This window comes from Typopeltis vanoorti, chromosome 17, assembly GCF_054136105.1.
Source record: "Typopeltis vanoorti isolate ZY-2024b chromosome 17, IOZ_Tvanoo_1.0, whole genome shotgun sequence".
NCBI lineage: Eukaryota > Metazoa > Arthropoda > Arachnida > Uropygi > Thelyphonidae > Typopeltis > Typopeltis vanoorti.
The window spans coordinates 17,720,040-17,744,508 of NC_143565.1; the positions used below are offsets into that span (position 1 = coordinate 17,720,040).

The 24,469-nt window shown below is 34.3% G+C and overlaps 1 protein-coding gene across 25 annotated transcripts in view; it reads right to left on the reverse strand.

Moving 5' to 3' along the window:
- Positions 1-24,469, reverse strand: part of LOC150097195 (myosin heavy chain, muscle-like) — a 136,852-nt gene that overhangs the window by 75,850 nt on the left and 36,533 nt on the right. For 10 of the 25 annotated variants that reach the window (XM_090407167.1, XM_090407170.1, XM_090407169.1 and 7 more), the window contains exons 9-12: positions 19,231-19,334; positions 15,227-15,484; positions 14,969-15,118; positions 10,250-10,420 (exon numbers count right to left, since the gene is read on the reverse strand). In XM_090407167.1, coding sequence (XP_090263293.1) covers positions 10,250-10,420; positions 14,969-15,118; positions 15,227-15,484; positions 19,231-19,334 — 683 coding nt within the window. Of the gene's footprint in view, positions 1-9,648; positions 9,820-10,249; positions 10,421-14,968; positions 15,119-15,226; positions 15,485-19,230; positions 19,335-23,295; positions 23,400-24,469 lie in introns of all 25 variants that reach the window. The other 15 variants (XM_090407177.1, XM_090407175.1, XM_090407185.1 and 12 more) reach the window with 3 other exon arrangements.

The following is a 24,469-nucleotide window of genomic DNA, read 5'->3' on the forward strand; positions in this document are numbered from 1 at the left end:
AATACGATTAATCAAGTTAAAATTAAACGGTAAATCAATTAAAGTATATTACTTATTGTAAGTTGACTTCGCTTATTATTAATGAACATTTTAATAAATAGCTTACCAGGCTTCAGATCAAAAACAAAGTTGATTTAAATGTAGCTAACTTCAATTGTGAACCTTGAGTTGAGATCAAAGATATTTTGTTCATTCCTCTGTAAAGCAGTTGTTCAGCAGAACATCTATTACTTATCTTTCAGAGGCTCATTTGTTGTATATTTTTTAAACTGCTCTTTCATATCCATTTTTTTTCTTACTACTACTATTTATGCAGCACTGCTTACTGCAAAGAAGTTCGTGAACGTCTCAATATTAATTTTGGTGTCTGGATATCCTGGCTATCATGATGACATTAAGATCTTCGTTTTTGCTTAGGTGTACCAAACATCTTTTTTCTTGTAGTGATTTTGTTGTCTTCTTCTGTTAGATAGGTTTTTTTTTCTTCATTTTTTCTTCTTCCGATAGTGTTATTTTAGCATTTGATAGGACATCTAGAAGCACGCCTTTCATTTTTTAAAAATTATTCTTTTATTTATTTATTTTTGAGTTCAGCGTTATCATTTTGAGCATGAAGATCTTGTAATATTTTGAGCAATGAATACAGTCTAGTCCAGCATCACATATTGGAATTGGAAGCTGAGAAGGCGACTTTTTTTTATTCTTCATATATTTAATTTATTTTTCAAATTTGTCTTATTGAAGACAAAAAAAGTGATTGATAAAGCCATGTCTTGGTCCTATATATTATGATATCTCCGATCTGTAGTTCATCTGGTCTCCATCAGCGATGAACATTTGAAACTCGAAATGGTTTTACTGTGGCATTCTCTATCGGTCTCTCCTTTTTAATACTTTGTCTAATTATCGCTTTGTCTCCTTATTAATTCTAAATGGAAGTGTGAAAAAAAATTATTAAAATCACTTCCTGTAACTGAAGAATAGGCTCTGTGACACAAAGATAGGTGAAACTATCTTTGTGTCACAGAAAGCAGCGTTTTTCAAAAAAAAAAAAAAAAAAAGTCTTAGACTTTATTTGGAACCGATCATAGTGCAAGTGTAACATGAAAGAAACTTAATATTTATTCAATATTTAATATTTGTTCTGTATAACTTTATTAAAAAAAAGAGAAATAATAAAATAAAGGTATATGCATTTGTGCTTTATATATACCTATTTATAACAGGTGTGAATTACTAGGAGAAGGTCCGTTAAATTATTTTTCATTTGCTTTCTATTCTCATTAAGGTTATATTGTTTGTTTTCCTCTCTGCATTGGATTCTCTCGTTTATCAAATCTTCCAATACTTATTGATTTAAGAATTAATTAGTACCTGAAATAGATCTCAAATTCTTCTTTTAGCATTGATTATTGTTTTCTACTCTGCATGTTCTCCGTCTTCCCTATATTCAACGTTCTTTACAAAATATGCGTAATATAAAATAAAGCATTGATTTTGAGTATGCGTTATGGAGATTATACGTCGTTTACCTATGACCTGGTATTAGAGCAAAAGGTATTCGACAAATTTTGATGGAATTTGATGTGGGGAAATTCGTTACTCTTAGTAGTATAATATTTATATGCATTAATAAATATTTTATCGTGTGGATTTTCATGAAATATTTTATAAAGTTACTTATTGGAATTCAATATTAAAAAATAAGGTTTAAGTTTGCTTTCTTTTTTTGAGCGAGCGGATAAAGATTTCGCTGCGAGGTTCGAATCTCACCGGACATGGATGTTTTTAAGTGAATGATGCTTTTGATTTTCTCGTATTTTATTTCAAAAGAAAATATAATGGCATATCGCAATTAATAAATAAATATCGAAATAAATATAGAGATAACTTGGCCAGCCCTGGCTGACCGAGTGGTTAGCGTATCCGCTCTCCAGCCAAAATGGCTGCGGGTTCGAATCCGCCGTGGACATGGATGTTTCTGATTGTCTGTGGAAATACCGGTGGTGGTGGTGGTGGTGGTGGTCGGCAATAGATGGCGTCGGTGTAGTTACGGTCAGTTGGTGGATTGTGAGTGGTGGACAGAGTTGTAGAGCAGGTACCCTCCCTCGATGAATCTTTGGACTCCCTGGAGGTGACAAATAATAATAATAATAATAATAACAGATCAAAGTGAGTTTCTTGGCTTTAAATCTCGTTTAAACCAGAGTTTTGAGAAATTTATCAATGAACTAAAATATGTATGGATAAAGTTTAGTAAAAAATACGAAATTACACGCATATAAACATAAAAAATGGAAGAACAGTACTGACATATTGTATTAGTATTGCGTTTTGTATTTTAAAGCATAATGAACAAGAAATGTCGGTTTTTCAAAGTTTATGTGATTGATGGAAAGCAGTGCTTCTTATTCTGGAAATTACATGGTACTAATATTAATGTACATAATGGAGATAATCTTGTAGAAAAGGAAGAGCAATGAATGTGGCTAGTTAACTGAAGAGTTTAATTTTCTGAATGTCCCTTAGTTCCTATAGCCTGACTATGCAAGATAGTGAGGCTGTAGTAACAAGGCCCGATTCCCTACAAGAATACGTGTAGAGAATCGAACTCTCTCTCAAGACACGAGGAACTTTTTTTAAGTGTATATCTCAATAGTAAAGTCGGACATTTTTTAATCTTCGGTTCCATTGCCATCTTTCAGTCAACATCGTGACAAGAAAATTAAAACAAATAACGAAGTTTGTGTCTTTGAAAAATAATGTTAAGGAATAAGTCTCTTTCCTATAATCATAGCCTGGGTTGCTTGCCGAAAATATAAATAAACCAAACTATAAGAACAATGTGAATTTTTTACGGAAGCAATTTATTATTATTATTATTATTATTATTATTATTATTATTATTATTATTTAAGATGTAGAAAATGTAGCAAGTTGAAAAATGCTTCTGTTTTAAAAATTCAATTTCCTCCTCCTCCTCTGCTATTCTTTTTATTTCCAAAAAGAAAAAGAAGAGGGGCTCTTTTAGTTGATTCTGGTTTGTTGGGATTACGGCAGAAGCAACTAAGGCTATGAGGCCTGTGCATTATGTCTGTTAATTTTTTGTTGTGTGCGTGCGTGCGTGCCTGCGTGTGTGCTCGCACGTCTGGCAGTTTTTCAGGATGAAAAAGTTTCCAGTCTCCTAAAGTTTTCAAGAGGAGGAAACTTTTCCATCTGCATATAAGACCGACTAACTCAATTGTCGAGCCCTTATAAATGTTGTTCGCCTTCCAGGCGGATTCGAACTCGCATCTTTCCAGCTAAAGGGTATCATTAATACCGATTGAGCTATGTATGCTCTGCTCTTTTAGCCTTAACGTTTGGAAATCGGGGCTGCAAGTATCCACCCTTTAGAGAGAGAGAGAGAGAGAGAGAGAGAGATCGGGGATACAGTACTGCAGATTTTAATTTCATTTCGGTTTCGAATTCAGTGAAATTTCAATTTCAGTTTAAAATGGAATCGCTTAAGGGTCAAAGCCAAATAACTGGGAGGAGACCTCCACATCGCCTTTAAGGAATGCGGAGAACCGACTGAGGCTTCTGACCTAATGTCCAATCCTCACCCTCACGTGATGCATCCTGTTAGTAGGCATCTACTGGATACTGAACAAATGATGATGGACTGGTAATTTGGGACTTAGACGACCAAATTGTACTCTATATTGGCTTAAACCATAAATGCATATGATAGCACAATATCATGCTGGCTCTGGGGTGTCGATTGATTAAACAAGCAGTCCCCACTGTTTTTGTCAAGGCAAACAATGAAACGTCAGCTACTGAAACAAGCTCCAACTCAACATTTAGAAGAAGAATAAACCCAACATCAGAAGAACTGAAGATAGTAACCATCAATATAAGGAGTATTAATGGAAAGGAAATCGAACTTACAGAAGAATTGGAAAAATATCATTTGGATATAATTGGCATTACGACCAAATTGTACTCTATATTGGCTTAAACCATAAATGCATATGATAGCACAATATCATGCTGGCTCTGGGGTGTCGATTGATTAAACAAGCAGTCCCCACTGTTTTTGTCAAGGCAAACAATGAAACGTCAGCTACTGAAACAAGCTCCAACTCAACATTTAGAAGAAGAATAAACCCAACATCAGAAGAACTGAAGATAGTAACCATCAATATAAGGAGTATTAATGGAAAGGAAATCGAACTTACAGAAGAATTGGAAAAATATCATTTGGATATAATTGGCATTACTGAGACAAAAAAGACAAGACATGTCAGATCTTACTAAATAATAAGTATAGGATGTTATTTTCAAGCAATAATGATCATGGAAAAGAAAGAGTAGCGATAGAATTCAACACCAAACATGAAGATAAATTTATTGATTGAAAGGCGGTTTCAAGTAGAGTTATGTGGGAAAAGTCCAAAATGGGGACATTGACAATGAAACTTATTTGTGCCTATAGTCTCACAGAAGGTTCTTCCATGGAAGAATTGGAGGAATTTTTTAAATCATCAGAACAGGCAGCTAACAAAGAAAATGGGAAAAGTGGTCCTTGTTGGATATCTGAACAGCAGAGTAAGAAGTGAATCCCGCCAGGCATATAGGAACATTTTGGGAAATATTCCTATATGCCTGGAGAAACATTTGGAGAAAAGGGCAAAAGCTAATAATAATGGTAAGTATTTACTGCACTTCTGCTCAGGACACGGACAAGTCATTACTAGCATCATGTTTCAACATAAAGATGTGCACAAGTTCACATGGAGAGAAGACACAAGAAATAAGAAAAGCCTAATTGACTATGTCATTGTTTATAGTGATATCTTCATGCTCATTCTGGACAGAAGAGTGTATAGAGGATTTGAAATTGGAAGTGACCATTACATAGTACTGGGCATGATAAAAATCGACATCACATTGAAAAGAACACTATGTAAGAAAGATTTAAAAAGAATTGAAGTTGTGCAGCTTTTACAAGTAAATTGTAGACTCGACTACAAACATTATTTAAGGAATAATGAAACAAACTTAAAACAAAAACTAAACCTTTGAGTCTCAGTGGCAAACACTGAAGAAGATATTGATTGATTCAGTTAGGGAGGTATGCGGTGACGTTGCCTGCAATGATAGAAAAATAAGAACACCGTGGTGAACACAAGAAATTAAAGAAGCACTCCTGGAAAAGAAGAATGCATGCCAAAAGTTCCTAGCAAATAAGTCAGCAGATGCCCTAAAAGAATGCAGAGAAAAATGTAAGAGAGCTCAGCTGTATATAAAAGTATCTGAACAAAAGTCATAGGAAGACTTTGGTAAGAATATAGAAAATAAATATCAGGAAAGTGGCTAAATGTTCTGGAGGCTATTGAAGAAGCCTAGAAATGGAGGAAAGAATATTCCAAAAGGAATCAGAGATGATAAAGGTGACATGAAAACTGAAGATAAGAATATCCTAGACGTCTGCAGTAATTACTTTGAAAGACTATTAAACGAACTAAGCAGTGACAGAACCATACTAGAAAATTTTCAAGAGGAATTCAAACAGGAATATATATAGGATATACACTCTTATATACCTCAATACTTGAGGTAGATAAAGCATCAAAAACGAGAACTTGAAATGGGGAAAGCCAGCTGGAGTACATGATATTCGACCAGAAATGCTTAAGTATGGAGGTATAAAAGTTTTGCAGTGGCTGCACTGCACTGCATAATTCAGAGGGCCTGGTCAGAAGGTCGAATTCCTAATGACTGGAGTAGAGCTCTCATCTTACCCATCTATAAAAAAAAAGCATAAAACTGAATGTGAGAATTACATAGGAATTTCTCTACTAAGTGTTCCACGTAAGATTTATGCAAGCATAATTGAAAACAGGTTAAGAAAGATTGTGGAAGAGAAACTCGGAGAGTATCAACTGGATTCAGGCCAAATAGAGGTTAAGATCAGATTTTCACTTTAAGATAATTAGTTGAGAAATCGTGGGAACATAACAAGAATCTGTACTTAAGTTTTGTAGATCTGGAAAGAAGCATATATGAAAAGGTGCCCAGAGAAAAGCTTTTCAAAACACTACAATTATATGGGAGTGAATGGAACATTATACAGAGCAATACATAGTCTATATTTAAGTTGTCAGTCAGCAGTTAAAATTGAAGGAAATATAGGAAGATGAGGGGTACGAAAATAATGCACATTATATTTACTCTTCTTTATTATCTTTATGGATCACATTATGAAAGAAAGTGGTATCAAGCCTGATAATCGGAGATATCAAACTTAGCTCTTTGCTTTATGCAGATGATAGTGTACTCCTAAATACATTTAGTACAAGTTTCCAGGATTCACTAACTAAATTGAATAAAAATCAGCAATAAAAAAGACCAAAACTATGAAAATAGGCAGTTCTATAGGATCTCCATTCAGATGCATTCTGAATGGAGATCCTATAGAACAAGTAAAATATTTAAGCTGTTTAGGCACAGTTTTTAGTGAAGATGGCAGATTAAATATGGTATGGTTGGTAGCTAGCTGAATAAATATATATGGGATAAGAGAGAAATTAGCCAAAACACCTAACTAACAGTATACAGGACAGTGTTTTAACGGGTTATTATGGATTAAGTTAAGTTAACCAGTTGAGTTATGGATTTGAGAGTTGGGTTAGAAATAAAGCACTTGATCAAAGACTAGAGACCACAGATATGAGGGTTTTGAGAAAAATTAGGAGATTGAACCGATGGCATAAATGGCAGAATCATATTAAAAATGAGGATATTAGAAAGGAACCTGACATTGTTAGCATTCAAGAATGTGTCAGCAGAGCTAATCTCAGGTTATGGTTATCTTGATGCCAAGATGGCAGGAAAGAGACCAAGAGGAAGACCAAGGTGGATGGATTCCGTCAGAAGTGCCTTAAAAGCACGAAATGCTAGACATGACAATAATAGAGTGCTTACGAGTAAAAGATTGATTTGGAAGAAAATTGTTGATAAGAGATTAATAATAATGTAAACTTAATCATGTAGTGCTGTCATAGTAACCTGAACACCTCTTGGGGGTACATATCAGGAAATTAATGACGATGATGATGAAATATTTAAAAACAGTTTACATAAGTGTAAAAGTCACATTATTTTTATATATACGAAATTTTCATGACGTAGTTTTATCGGCAGAAAAACAGGAAATTTCACTCTAGTCACCGAGTAGAGGAACGTTTGTACTTTTTTTACCCCTTAATTGATTCATGTTTCAGTCTCAGTCTATCTTTAGCATATGTAAGTCTCCCCCCCCCAAAAAAAATGAAATTAAAAAAAAAAAATATATATATATATGTTAAAGATGCCAACTATTTTAAACCTGGTTTTACTCCATTTCTCAAGTAAGCAAACAGACAATTAAGTCAAGTTTGCGCCTGCACGTTGTGAAAGTCTAAGTGATCCGTAAAATAGTACAAGTCTAGGCAACTCGTGGTAAAGGTGGAATAAGCTCTGATCATAGAATCTAAATCTCTGAATTTAAAATGCTGTCTTCCTGCCTTTTTTGATTAATTAAATACAGCTAAATACACACATACACACACACACACACACACACACACACACACATATATACTAAATACTCATGTATTCAAAAAACAGATCTTACTGAAGGAGCTCCATTGACACAAGGAAAGTTCGAAGAGACCATGAAAAATCTGAGAATGAAGTTCTCCAAAAGCTTAGTTATGCCATTGGACATTGAGGTATTAATTAAAATTAACATATATTATACCCAAGGTAAAAAACTTCCTACATATATATATATATATATGTAGGAAGTTTTTTCACTAGGCTAACCGCGCGGTTAGCCTAGTGGCTTTGCGCTTCGCAACCATATGCCTGGGGAAGGAGTGTCCTAGGTTCGATTCCCGTCGGAGACGTGAGGAGCTGAAGGATCTTCCTCAGCCATAGCCAAGTTAGCCGGTCTTGGGCGCGGGCAGTAGGGTTTTTTCCGCCAGTTTATCTGGTGTTTTTCATCCCGCAAGCAGGCAAACCGGCCCCGTGAATACACAGGGATACAGCCAAGAATACTTCGAGGCATAGGAGTGACCTTTCTATCCTCGTATTTCGGTTACGAAATCCAAGCATGCTTGGAAGGTTGTGGGCCTTAAAGGCCTGTTAAAGCCATTGGGATATATATATATATATATATATATATATATATATATATTATATATATATATATATATATATATATATAATGTTCCTACTATTGGTTTGTGTTCCATAATTTCAGAATAACAGCAATCCTCATTTGCCTTGAATGGATATAGTACGATTCCAAGGCCTCCACTATTTAAAATGTTAAGTCGTCCTGCCTTTTTTGATTAATTCAAAAAAGGCAGGAAAAAATTTAAATGTATTCAATTTAAATTTAAATTTAAATGTATTCAAAAAAACAGAGCTTACTGAAGGAGCTCCATTGACACAAGGAAAGTTCGAAGAGACTATGAAAAATCTGAGAAGAAAGTTCTCCAAAATCTTAGTTATGCATTGGACATTGACGTATTAATTAAAATTATTGGTCGTTATATTAAAGCAATTATACTTGTACAGTTAACGCTGTTTATCATTTTAGAACTTGTATTACTATTTAGAATTGAGATTGAACTGGATGAGACTCATAGAAAGATTCTAGCACTCTACTAAGATGAAATATTGCTTGTGACGGACTGCGTCTTATTTCGATAGGTACCACTGTATGCCTGAGTCAGCATCTGCTGATAAATGGCTATTTACAGTACTAGTGCTGAAGTAAAAAAAAAGTCGTTTAAATGTACCTTCTTAGGCGAAAAGTCTTTTCAGGAAAGGATCAGTTATATTATAAGATGACAGAATGTTTCAGAAAACGTCTGTTTTTCCTTCTTTTGCACGCAACCATACTCAGAGAACCCACGCAATTAACAGACAAAAATACATTTGGTAGGTGGAGTAGGACGGTGTTTCCAATGACTCGTGAGACTCCATGGAGGTGTTAAATGAAATTTGACGGACATAACACTAAACTGCATTTTCTCAACGTTAATATGTCTTAGCCTAACCTCATTGAGATACTTCTGTTTAATGTCAGTGTCCATTAAATATTATTAAATATTGTTAATCCCGTAAAAGTGTAGTTGTCAAAAATAAAAAAGGTTTCTCTTTGTTGCCTGTTTCTTCTTTTCAGAGCTCGTGGAATTGAATATCCCATTTCCCTCATCACTGTTGTCTTTGCTGAATAGTTTTTTTTTAAAAAAAGATACTATTAGCATAATACACACAATATTTTATAATATCTGAATAAAAGTTATCAAGGTATAAATATATCATAAAATGTTATTTACAGAAATGCATCATTTCAAGCGCAATAAAGCAGCAAACATGCATTAAATGTAGCCAAAGATGTAACAAGAAACAAGAAACACACACACACACACACACACACACACACACACACACACACACACACACACACACACACACACACACACACACACACACACACACACACACACACACACACACACACACACACACACACACACACACACACACACACACACAAATTAGCAAAACGTGTCAGTAGCATCTTATCTGCCATTCTGGGATTACCTTCTCGATGAGTTCAATGCAGGCTTGTAAGTCCAGACCAAAGTCAATGAAAGTCCATTCAATGCCCTCTCTCTTGTACTCTTCTTGTTCCAGTACAAACATGTGGTGGTTGAAGAACTGTTGGAGTTTCTCATTGGTAAAGTTGATGCAGAGCTGCTCAAAGCCATTGAACTATAGGGGGAAGCGACAGTGTGTGTTTAGGGTTAGGACAAAAGGACGATAGGACAAAGGCAAAGGAGGGAAAAATAAGAAGCAGCGATTTAGTGTAGCCTACATAAACACAGCTTTACACTATAGCCCCATATAGCTTAGTACACATCAATACGCATTTTACACATTTGTTTGCTTGACATAATAATGATCGAATACACAATCACACTAATTAAAGGAACAGCAAATATACTAAGAAATGTTTTTCTACTCAATTTGGGTTTAGCCGCTCAATTTCTATGGAATTTAAGCAACTAAACATAATAACACCATTACGTGTCACAATTAATATTATCATAATTCGTCTTGTTGCGTGTTCCTCGAAATTTTGTGATATGTATTCTGATAAGCCATCAGTGCTTTCGACAGATTTAATTCTATGCCTTCCTACCTTCTCAATGAGATCGATACAAGCTTGAAGATCCAATCCAAAGTCAATGAAGGTCCATTCGATTCCTTCTCGCTTGTATTCTTCTTGCTCCAAAACAAACATATGATGATTGAAGAACTGCTGGAGCTTCTCATTGGTAAAGTTGATGCACAGTTGCTCAAAGCTATTGAACTAATTACAAGAAACAGGAGGAAGAACAAAAGGATAAGGTAAAACATAACAGCACAGTATGAGGGTGATCTACACAGGATAATGAGCTATGAAGAAAGGATATTAATTTTTCAATGGTTATTACAGGAAATTCTCTTTAGGGGAAATAAGAGATTTGTAGGTTGGGTCAGGAGGAAGAATATTCTATAAATCGCGCTTTCACATATACTCGTACGCGATTATTGAGAATAAAATTTCCAGAATAAATTTTAATATGCGGATATTAAAATGATTTACTGCTTTACCTAGGCGGATGCTTGTTAGAATTAGTCTTGATTTTTTCAGGATATAATTTAAAAGAATCGCTTATTAATACCTACAATTATAGCTTGCATATTTAATTGACATTTATGACATTTAACTTGTTTTTAAAGAACTGGTGAATATTTTAATATCGAAAGAATTTCCAGAGATAAATATAAAGAGATTTTAGCAGTAAATGAAAATAAAAAAATATATATACTGCAATATGAGATTAATGGACAGACGAAATTTATTTTAGAAAAAAAAAACAAAAAAAAAACAGGAGTTAATGCAAATATCTAACGCACAGTAATTAATTCTTCCTTATTTGGAAAACGCTTTTTTCAGAAATAGATGTACTTTCAAACATATTTTAAATATAAATATCTGCAATAAGATTACTGTTAAAAACTTTAAAATAGACAAATATTTTAAAGTTAGAGTTGAGATGTGAAAATGCATTTAGGAATGTTGGTCATTTTTTATTTGAGACAGGTGAGGATTTTTTTTATAAAAGAAATAATACTCTAAAGATAGGATATGGGAAAATATATGGGAATTGGTTATTTTTATTGGAAGAAAGAAGGGGTTTTAAATTTCTTTAAAAATGGGAAGGAGGAATTGATGATAACATATTTCAATATTTCAGGAGAAATGTTTTGGGAAAAATGGGTGGGCTGAGCTATAGGAACACGTGAGGAGATCTTTATTTTACAATGGATAATGCGGGCAGGTGGAATAGGTGGATGAGGTCAACGCACAAAGGGTGGGTGTAAACTCCGAGCAAACTACAGCGATTTGATATCAAACTTTGCCGAACTACGAAAGCACATTATTAAACTGCTTTTTTTTGCCGGTGAATTTCAATTGTTCTAATATAATTTAAAGGCATACCAGTGCATTGATTTCAGTTAGAAATCAGTACACTAAAATATATATATATATAACTTTAAAAAATTTTAGAAATACAATTGCTCTCTCGTTTAACCATATATATATATATATATATATATATATATATATATATATATATATCCATGCATTAGTTATTACTAACATATTTTGTAATTCAGAAACTGTCTTATTTATTTATTTAATAAAACATCAGCCCCATTATGTTTACTGGAAATTATTATGTCATATTTATCATAATTATAAAACAGTAGAAGTTCCAAAGTAAATCATTTATACGAGGGTGTTCCATAAGTTTCCGGCCTGACTTTTAGAGGTGATAGAAAGAAAACAACTGTGTCACTTTTCAACATAATCTCCCTTTACTTCAATACTTTTTACATTTTTGAATTAACATTTCTCTGCCCTTGAAAAATAATCTGTACGTTTGTTTGCAAAATGGCCTAAAACTGCATCTTTCACCTCATTATCATCTGCAAATTTTCTTCCTCGAAGGTCTTTCTTTAGCTTCGAGAAGAGGTAGTAGTTACTAGGTGCTAGATCTGGGTTGTAGGGAGGATGTCCAATCTCCTGGATGCCACAGTCCTTTACTGCAGCCTTCGTAACAATAGCCGTATGGACTGGAGCATTGTCGTGAAGCAGGCGAGCATCATGATTCAGCATACCTCGTCTCTTTTCCTTTATGGCATCGCGAAGTTTATGCAAGAGTGAAGTATAATATTCTGCATAATATTCTGGTATTCCTTTCCTTGAAGTCAGTCAAGAGAATTTCCCGCCAATCTCAAAAGTTGCCATGATCTTCTTGGTGGACTGAGTGACCTTGGCTTTTCTCGGTGGTGCTTCGCCTGGTTTGCGCCACTCCATGGGTTCTCTTTTGTAAAGAGCATCATAATAAAGGACTATGGTTCATCCCCGGAGACAATGGATTCCAGCACCTCTCTGTTATTCCCTTGCCAAGCTCTAAAAAGGTCACATGATACTCCTTCTGAATTGAAGACAGATGTCGGGGCACCCACCTTGCACTGACCTTCGTCACGTGAAGCTTCTTGTGAATGATGCAAAAGACGGTTGTTATAGAAAGCCCCAATCTTACTGAGATTTCCTTGGGCTTCAGCCGTCTGTCATTGAGCAGTTCCTCCTGAACAAGAGGGACATTTTCCCCAGTCATCACGTCCACAGGCCGACCATCACGAGGATCATCTTCGATGCTCTCTCTTCCTAGACGAAACTGTTTATCCCATTCCTTCACGATGAATATGAAGGAGAGGGTTCCCCATAAACACCATCTGATCTCTGTTTGATAGCACTTGGAGAAAGCCATTATTTGGTGAAATTTTATCACAGCGCGGTACTCAATTTTTAACATTGCAGCTTCTTAGCGTGCCACGTGTTAGTCAAATGAGTGCCTCCAATGGAATGATGCAGGTAGAGAGTTGAAACTGATACACTTATCTCCTCATAGATGGTGCTATCTTCACGCACGGCGTTTTAAAATTGACGCGAATTTTATATGTCAGGCCGGATACTTCTGGAACCTACCTTGTGTATGCATATGCACCAGTCGTCTAGAGTGAACATAAATTTCTCAATCTTATTTTGCGGGCATCAAAAGAACTAACTAAACGCAGAATTCACACGACTATATACGAGATCTTTTTTTTTTTAATTGGCAGATACTATATTTTATTATTTTAACTTCAGATTTAATTGTACATATAAAAACGCAAAGATTTTTATTTTTTTCATTTATTCTTGTTTTTGCGTTTATTCATGAGGTTTCTCATCAGCGGTTAATCGAGAGCACATTGCAGTTTAAAATGTTCAACTGAAATAAAAACTTCTAGTAGATAATGCAGTATTTCACAAGTTTGCTCGCTTTTATTGTTTCCATATTTTGAAGAATAATAAATATTCTTGCCTACGGAGTTCTTCCGATGTATGTGAAGTCCATGATGTCACATGTTTGATTTTGTCTCTCGGTGCCCATGATATGACTAACCTGAGAAGCAGTTTACTGAATAGCTAAGGGAATTCGGGCATCCGAATTCATGCCATGGTAAGAGCTTTTTATTCATTGGACTTCATCACTGTGCAATTTACCATTGTATGCTTCATACCCATATGGATTAACTGCACATTCGACTAGGCATATTCTTGTGCCTTATTTTGCTAGAATCATTTGTCACGAAAGCAGTCAATATGTATTTTATGAAGTTAGATGTAAACTTAAAATTGCATAAAGCATTCGTTGAAAACCTATGCAATATTGTTTTGCAAAAATTCAGTTCTTCATGAATCATGAATCTGCAACTTGCTAGTTGCACTTTGATTACTTTGGTACGTCTGTATGTCTACAGATATGAGCAGCCATTTTAAAAGAATGGTCGAAAGACCAATTCTCTATAATATCACATAACATTTTACTCATGAAACTGACTTTATCTGTCATGGAATGTTTTTATTTCAGTTTATTTCAGATAAAACATTCTGATTAATATAAAAGAATAATTAATAGCACGTGAGAACATTTCAATGATAAAATGAACTATTATTTACCTGTTCACAGATTATCATCGCTTTAAATAATTCAAATGAACAGTTCTCAAAAAAGAAATAAACAGTAATTGATTACGAAGTTTTCAATTAATCGTAACTGATTAAATATGATTGCCGCTTACTAAACAATTATTAAATGATAAATCATTTACCATTGATTGCTTACAGTGTAATGTTTGTAAATAACTACGTAACATCAGTTAATGTTTCGACATTTAAAGGATTTTTTAATGAAAAGTAACTGAAATTCAATTCCTTGTGCTTGTACTAGACTTTCGCGTTTCTCTTCTACAGCGCCCTCTTTCTTACTATTATTTTAATGTATTTAATTTTAGAAATGATATTGTAAAATTAATTGATTGGTTGAAATAATCGAATGAATTGTTATAATAATTGATTTTAATCAATAAATGCTATTATAATATTGAAAACAGAATTGCTTATCTAAATTGCCTCATTCGTGTAAAAATAAATCCATGATGTGTTTACTCATTGCACTGTAGGTAAGATGCTTTAAAAATTCTCAAATCGGCTCGAGTTGTTAAATTCGATGATGTTTTTCGTAAGTCATTGGTAGTGTTGGCTTCTCTGTCGTCTGAGTGGCGGGTTGGCCGGTGTCATCAATGTAGTCAAATATTAACTTGCATTAATATCTTGCATAACGGCATATATCGAGTAGTGTTTCCGGCGATTAATTATGTCAGTGTGACTTCCTAAATAAAATATATTAAACATTTTATTTAGGCAATACTTCTTCAAGAGGTCATAGAATATGCACACGCTTATCGTTTTACTCACATCGAAGATTTCAAAACCGGCAATATCCAGCACACCAATGAAATGTTGTCGTTTCTGTTGAGTATCAAGGGTTTCGTTAACTCTCTTTACCAGCCATTTAAATAGCCTGTCGTACATTGCTTTGGAAAGAGCACCAACGGAATATACAACCTGAAAAAGAAATTTCCCTTAATTAGGAGATTTTTCACATCCTAGTGTTATATTTTATTAAAATATAGAGATAAATAGTGGACATAAAGAGGTCGGTGGCACCCTCACCTGATCTTTGTTCCTGCCTTGAGTTACTAATTCGTTGCCTACTTTGATTTTGGGCTTTAGCAGATTTTTATACATGTCAGCAGCATTTAATCCTAATAAGTGAGCCACACGTTCTCCTTCTTCAGTTCCATCGGCTTCAGCCTGTTCCTCCCGTTGCCTTTGCTTAAATTTCAGCTCTCCTAAATGCATGACTGATGCGGTGATCTTATAGATGCATTCTTTCTCCTCATCTGTGAAACCCAGCACATCGAAGCCTGTCTGTAAATGGGAAATTAAGGTTTTAGTACAAAACATGTCAACAAATCTACTATAATATATTTATGCACTTATAAAGATACATGTAAGGGGTAAGATCAAAAAGTATGAAGACTATGCTTTGAAAATAAAAATGTGGTGATTACGGTCTCCTTTAAATCCTCGGCATACGTATCTTTCGAATGTACTTTTTTTGATGCGATAAAAGCTCTCCCGTTTCTTGCTTCATGTGCCATAATTAATAATCATTTTTCCTTTCAAGTTTTTCTGAAATTGAGAAAAAATTCACACAGAATCATGTTGGCTGAATATGACTGACTTCTTACTAGTGGGATGCAGTATTTTACTAAACTGCATCACATTTTGGGCTGAGGATTGCTGATCGCTTTTATAAAAGAGATCTGAAAAAGTTTTCATCTTTATTTCTTACTTTGGTTTTGAAATTTCTGGTTAATTTTAGTAGTTTGGTTTCATTTTTTAGTAGATACATGAAGTTTTGTATTTATAAGGAATTGCAAGATTTGTTTTCGTCATCCGTAAAACTTAATTCAAACATTGGCAGTTTTAAAGGTTTGAAGGTATGCTCGCCAGTTTCGATGAATGTTTGTCTGCCTTGAATAATGGTATAACCGTCTCACCCTCAAAACCGTTCTGCTTAGTGCACTGCACTGCATCATTAACAACTGTTTGCATTAATTATTGTGTTTCAGTTGCCAACTTTTGTACAAAAGTTAATGCGCTCGCGTACGCACTCTCATCCCACATATATACGGTATATACTGCACCTAATTGTATAGTATCATTCCATCGACTTTTATCCTCCCCCACAAGAAAGGTGAAATGTTGTCAACTTGTATAAACAAGTACTGACTTCTCGAGATATGACTAAATGCTACTGCACTACTGGAATTAGTGATCTATACTTTTTGATCAAACCTTCATTTTTATAGAGATCTATGTATAAGAAGATTGCTTTTTATTAATAACAAAAACTTTCGTTTGCCCAAGGTTGGGCAAACATTCTAGGCTAGAATGCTAAACACTGAACTTGCGGAAACCACGGCGAGCATTACCTAGGTTAGCCCGTGCAGTTTCAAATCGTTTTTCTGTTGGCCATTACATTTATGCTTAAGTATGTGCACGAGGATAAATTATAAAGTACTGCAATGTATTCATCAAAATCAGCATAAAACAATCTAGTCCGAACAAATGCATGTCTTTTTTTTTTTTTTTTTTTTTTTTTAAAGAATTCATTTGTTCCTCCCAAAAATTTCGATGGTATGGCACTAGTGTATTATGTTTGCAAACTATATAGTCTAGCTGGTTTGGTTTAAAAAAAAGTGTTTACGAGAGAAAAACTCTGCTACTTCGAATGAGATCATCTAACTCCATTTCAGATGAAAAGTCTATATAAAGGTTCATTGGAACTCTAGTCTTCCCAACCAACTGGCATCGTTCAATACCGACTGAACTATGGAGCCGGAGGAGCAGAAAATCGCACATGCGCTTGCTTGTCTGGGTAGCTGAGTGAACATGCATATCCAATTTGCAGCTTACACATCCCATTTTGACATGTATGTTTGTGAAAGTTTTTAGGTGGACGAATTTTCATTGGTGTGGGACTACGTGGTTAACCGGATGGTTAGCGTATCCGCTTTCTCTCCAGCCGTGGACATAGATGTTCGTGATTGTCTTTAGGTGAAAGATGTATTCATCGTCGGTGTTAGGTGTGAAGTGGCTTGAAAAAGTTGCATGTTTGGAGCAGGGTTTCCTAATTACGTAAAAAATAAATAAAAATACAAAAATATACAAAATGAATAGCAATAGAAAAAAGCCTTACCCCACTCACAGTACTGATGTACTATCAGTTTACAACCTTAAGTGGGTGGGAAATCAGTTAAAAAAAAACACTCGACTTAGTGGAGACTTGAAGGTGACTTGACAAGTTAAGATGCTTGGTCTCTAGAGAGCGGTTTCTGGATTATGTAATCTCTATCCCACTCGCGGTATTAATGTGTTATATGTTTCATGCATGGGATTGCCATGCATGAAATGTATTATGAAAAATCTCTGTAAAATTCAATGGTATAACACTAGTGCATTATGTTTGCAAACTGCGTATGCTGTAGATCATAGGTGGCCAACCGCGGGCCGCATACGGCCCGTAACGTGATTTTGTGCGGCCCACGGCAGGATAAAAATTACATTAAATTATATGTATTATCAATTTAGTTATTAGTTTCGACCGTAGATTTATGATTTATATACTAGTTATATTCATTATTTCTGATGACGGAAACAATTTATATTCTCAACATGGAATCAAAATTGCTTTAAAAATATTACTCAATTTATAAAATCTATTGCTTCTCTGTGCGAGTTGTAATAGTGGGAGTGGTAGATTTCTATGCCCCCCGGAGTAACGCATCATTGAAAGTCACTTGCTCTGCTCTGGTTGCAGTGATCATTTTCAGAGACTCAGTTTCACAGTTAACAGTGTTATTGTTGCAGTTTGTACCCCCTGGTCAGTTACTTCAGCCTTTGTGTACTATGAGTAAGAAACGTAAGATCTGTGAAGAAAACAGGTCATTTCTGGAGAAATGGGAAAATGAATTTCTGTTTATAAACAATAACGACAACAAACCACAGTGCCTTGTGTGTTTGCAAGTATTGTCTGGGCACAAGGAAAGTATTGTCGTCACAAAGAAGCCGATTGACTGATGACCACCTTCAGGATTTGTTACGAATATCATCATCATCGTTGAAAATCGACTTTGATGAACTTGTTGCTGCACATGAACGCCCACAGTGTTCTCATTAAGTTGTGTTACATATCAAAAAAACAGAAATATGTAATTAAATTTAATTTAACAACTTATATTTAAATCAATCAAGTATTTTATATTGTTCTCATAGTAGTAAAATTATTTAACAAATATAGTAATTCAATACATATAACTATTGCCTCAAAAATGCAGAGTTTATTTTTATTTAAGTTCTGCGGCCCGTGACGCTACCACTCATCATATATTGACCCTCGTATAGAATGAAGTTGGCCACGCCTGCTCTAGATGGTGAAATCTTAATCATTGATAAGGAATATTCAGAGTAGATTTAAATTGCCAACACATGCCATAGTTTGGCTCACAGTACGAAAACGGGCGTTTTCATTTAGTAACAAAACCATTGTAATAACACCTCACTTTATCTTGCACGGTTTACCGTAGTATCCGTTTTCTGATAACTGTTAAAGGCTTCGTTTTGTGAGTCCTAGAAAGCATGCACTTCATCTTTCTCTTTGAAACTTGTAGTTTGGATTTTAAATGTGTGTGTGTGTGTGTGTGTGTGTGTGTGTGTGTGTGTGTGTGTGTGTGTGTGTGTGTGTGTGTGTGTGTGTGTGTGTGTGTGTGTGTGTGTGTGTGTGTGTGTGTGTGTGTGTGTGTGTGTGTGTGTGTTCAGTAGTCAAAAGACCAAAAGCAACCTTTTCCGTTAATGTACGTAAATAATGACAACAGTAATTGTTTTTCTCCCTATATGATAAAATATAATACACCAATAAAATATAATATAATATAATGACAAAATAAACTCGGGTAAGATTTTTAACATATTTATATATAACTATATCACAAATAAAAGTTCAGTAAGATACAGTATAATAAACGTAATACAGGATTCATTAGGAACGTTAAAGAGATTAGTCACACTACTTCATGATATGTTAGAGGAAGAATAAAATTTATACTTACATCAGTAACCATCATCTCCTCACCATCGTCCAGACCTGGTATAGTAGTCTTACCCTGAGACACGAAGTGATATCGCTTGATGTCATCCACCAGCAGAAGGCGCTCTGTTTAATTATGAGATACTTCGTTAGATCTGTTCTTAATAATGTGTTTTTTGGTGTGTCCATATAATGCTGTTTGCTGTAGCTAAATTAGTAGAGCATTAGCACTGCCATAGCATGCAAGTCAGTTCCGTTGAGATAGTCAATGTTTATTATAGCATATTTATCATGTACTGTAATGTGAAGTTGGCGCGTACAAAAAAAAAAAATCAAAACAGATCGATTTGAAAAAAAAAAGTTATTTTTTAGTGCCTCGTAATAGGAGAGTTACTTCTGTTTAATCAATTTCAGTTTGAAATGTGTTATAATGTTCTTTAATATTTGTCGATCGGGCAAGTAGTAGTGAGGTCGAATAATATAAGTTTTAGATATGAATATCAGCCATAGTTGATTTCACTCAAATATCTCCAAGAGAGAGAGAGAGATCTTTTGCGCATAAATAAATTCGAATAATCTTATTTATTTGGTTTCATTTAGAAACATAAATGAGGATTAATAAAAATTAAAGCTGACATAAAATATCGACACCTAACTCAAGCTTAGTAGTATTATTGATTAGCATGTGTTGCAGGGATAGTTCTGAAGATGGTTTTAACAGGAAAAAATCGAAAAATGAAATAATTTTATTTAATAAAATAAATGACCAGGTGACTACGAAGTAATTATAACAATTAAATATCAGACGAATGGTAAATGTGTTGTTTTATTTTGATAGTTCAAAGTGATTTTTTAATTACTGTTATTTGTTAAGTTGTTATATTTATTTTTATTGCGACAAATATTTGCTACCATAGAAACAGCAGTTCTATGCCTGTAGAATATGAAATGAAGAGGATAGAAATATATCATTACTCTGTTGTTGATCATTCAGACTAATCGTATATTGCCATAGGCTCATGTCTTTTCAATATTATTCTCGAGAAGAAAGAACTCATTGACGACTGCGTTATAAATTAGAGGAACTTAGAAATAAACGTTATTTCTAAGAAATCAATATTTCTTAAACTAATGTGAAGTGCTGTGCATGAAAAAGATCCAGTTTCTCGCCGAAACCAATTAATCCCCCCCTCCTACGCTTTACCCTACGAGGCACAAAAACGACCTTATAAAATATCTTTATACCAATATGATAGGAATGAGTGTGTGTGAGGACGGAAAATTTACTTCGTTGCCAAGTTTCTACATATTATTTATTAATTAAGTTCATTGTATCACTGGAAATCGACCTTAGCGCACCAGAGTAGATTAATCTCTAATTTTATTACAGCGGTAGTCGCTATACGAATCAAATGTATTAATATCTCTACTAAAAGCGTAGTACTGTTATCTATTATTGTTCCAGCATTATCGTTTCGCACATTTCCTTTTTTATTTCAAGATCGTTCATTAGTTTAGCCTATGTTAGCAGTTATTGCTTCAACAAGTAAATATTTGATTCATGTTTATTGTATGATGGTAAATATTTGATAATATTTCTTAGGCTAAACCTAACAGATCGGTTCGAGTTAAGATAAAATTATTTAGCATTATACAGAATCAGTCAGTCTTGAATCTTAAGTCTGATTTTAAAAGATAAGTCCGTCTAAATGAAAACAGCTAAAAAGCGATCTTGAGAAAATAGATGTAGTAGATGAAATCAGAGCCATTCTGCTTATAAGGATGACTCCAAGAAAATGTAAGAAATGCATTCTTCAAGCATAACCTTTTGTGATCACGGTGGTAGGAGTACAAGGAAGGTATTTAGTAAGTGACTAGCAGGAAATGTGATCAATATCTACTTGGAGTTTTCAGGAAAAGGAAAGGAAAATTGATTTATTAAGTTGAAATTTCTCTAAGGATTGGAAAAGGATGCTGCATATAACTAAGTGGGGAGGAGAAGGATTTGTGGGGACATTTGGATGGAGGTTAAATTTTGGAAGGAAAGGTTGATTCACTATACAGATTCTTTCTATTCATAAATACATGCTCAGTATAAAGGGATATGGAAATTTACTTTGAACAAAGGTGGATGTAAACAAACTATTGTCAATAGGATTGGGATTAACATTTGGAAGTTTCATTCTATATTTGGGAAGGATTTCAGGGAGATTTAAATTCCTAGGTATGAAAGGAATCAAGCTATATTTTCCAGGATAATACTTAATAGGAACTAAATTTTTTTGGTGAGGATGTTTATGGAAACTACTTCAAGTTTGGTAAGAGCAGTTTAGTGGGAAATGGCTCAATCAGTGGAATTTTTTCATGGGATAGGATTCTATCTTCGGGAAGGAAAAACGAGCAAGGGTGGGGACAAATTTTTTCCATTGCACTTTACGTACCTTTTCAGAACGTTTCTCTCTCTTATTGGATATCCCATTGAAAGCTGGATGAGAATTACCTGATTATGAAGGGATCTTAGAAAAGGAACATACTGATGTTACTTCCTATGCATTGTAACTTTTCCATTTTTAGATTCCATTATTTAGATGTGAATATCAGTCATACTTGAATTTTCAAATATCTCTAAGAGAGACAAGTTGATTTGCGCAATCTGCTTAGTCTTATATTAAAAAAAAACATTTCTAACTGCATATTAATTCTTTAGATTTTGTATATCATTTATTTATCATATCATTTAATTCTTAAGCGATATGAAAAATTTTCATGTGGATCACAACGTGGATTTGAAATTGAATCGTAACTGGAATGAACTGAGGGTGAGAAAGATTTAAATATTATATATTATCTTTCTTTCACTTTTAATGTGTTAAAATTCTGTATAGCTCTACCATCGTCATTACTACAAAGGAGTCTGAACCCAAGGTAATGGGTAAATATAAGGTCTGCCACTAAAGTAATCAGATTACTTATGCAGTAAAAATATATAAATAAATGTTATCATTAAATCATAAGTCGGAGGGATGCTCAAAATGCTCTCTTTCTGATTTGACTACCTCACCACTACAAGCTAGTCACATGGCAATTTTCGGCAGCAATATACCATCACACCCAATAATATCTTCACTTTTTCATGATGGCCTGTTAATCTTTTTTCACTATTTAATTCTGATCAACGGCTCGACCTGTCTTGGTGGAACAAAATATGGAGTTCATGATCATCATGATCAGCATCATATCGACAATCTTTGTTCCAACTGAAACATCTATGAGATCAGATGGATCAAAAAACTCCATCTTTATCTATCCTTCCATATTCTTTCTTCGTGAACTGTTCCACCTCAACTTTTTTTTTTTTCTGAATCTTCTCTTATCGAGTCTTTTCACTTTTTCGGTGATCTTAATCCCTGTATTCATTCTTCACTAGCGGATTTATTTATAACTAAAAGTAAACAAAATATGAAGTTATCCGGAGGGAAAAATAATCTGCAATTTTCATCTGAGACTAGCTAACTTAGTATTGCATGATAATGATCTAATAAATTACTGTAGTCATAGACGAAATATGAACCCATATATCTCAGGAATATGATGAAATCTCGGCCATGTAGACGCCTTCTCTTCATCCTAGCCTAATGATCTTAAATTAATTCTGGGACAATAAGCAATTATCGTTCAAGTATTCAGTTTACGTTTATTTTACGTTTAATTCAATTTAATGTATTTTACGTTTTTATACAGCGCTCCGCTGGCTGACAGCATGATGGCCATCTGGATATTCTTAATTTATAATCTAAAATTAATCATGAGATCAAAATGAGATCACAGAGACTCTTATTTCCCCCCCCCCCCCCAAACTTTAAAAGTAATCCTCTAGTATGTTCCTTCTCTGTACAGCTATTTAAATAAAATAAAACAAATTGGATTTGGGTTAGGAGATGCTACATATGAACTAAAGAAGTTATGTGGTGGGGGAATGGATAATGGTTCAAAAATTGGGATTTTCAGTAAGGAACTATATGTGAGCTCACTATGACTTTTATTGGAAGGACACTGGGAGGGTAAATAGATATTCTTTGGTACTCACATCAGTTAAACCCATTTCTTCTGCATCATCAACCCCTGGAATTTCAGTCTTACCCTGGGACACGAAATGGTAGTCGTGAATATCGTTGCTGACCACAAGTTTCTCTGTAATCGTAAGTTTCCAAGGGTAGGGGATCAGGAATAAAAGAAACAGATTAGAAAGCATTATAAATACATTTAAAGTCTTTGTAATTATATCTCAAGTCTTCTGATAAATATTTAAAGGAGTGATTAATGAAAAGACGTACAAATAAAGGATGCTGAAAATTCAGGCACAGAAGGAATGTTTCACAGGGTTCTTTATAGGAAAGTGAGGATGGATTCAACACCACGAAGTTTGTTTGGTGGTGAGTTCAAACACAGATCGAGCAGGATTTTTTTTTTTTTTTCAATACAACCGTTGGATTCTATGGTAAACCATGTCAGGAAAGTAGTATTGGACACAGAGGACAGGATCAATGCACAGGTAATGAAAAAAATAGCAAAGGCGATCATTTTATTCTGGGAATTACTATATCAGCTTGGTATTTGCTAATGAAATGTAATGCAGTTTTCAAAGAACTATAAAGCTCATCTCTTCCAATAATTTTTGGTTAATCGAAAGCCCACAAAAAAAAGTTCGTAGATCGTTTTTGAGATGTGTTCACAGATTCATTTTTTTCCCGATCATCATCGTTCACGCAAGGTATTTCTCTGTTCTGGCACAGATCGATTTTATTAAAATTCGGTGATTGAAATCGTTTTGGGAATTCTTTTAACCGAATCATTAGCACGTGCAATATTTGATACGGTTCGAAATTATAAAAAACAATAACTTCGTTCCGGTTGGATGGAATTTAATAATATTTAGGATTTATAACACTCACTAAAATGTATTAATTCAATTCATTTTGATTTTGATGAGTTCAGTTTTACTGACAAAATTTGAAAATATTCGAAATTATAGTAATGATTCCTCTTTGACAAACGAGATAGTGATCTCAGTTAATGATTATCTAAAATTTTTTCTCTGCTTTTTGATGTTGGCAATGCAAGTTTAGTCCTCTATTCATAATGAAATTGTTACCTTGAAATTCTTCCACTGACTGCTGCATTTTCTCCACAGATAGATCACCTCAAAAGCCTTTTTTTCCTTGTATTCTCTCGCATCGCATCTGTCTACTCCACGCTCTCTT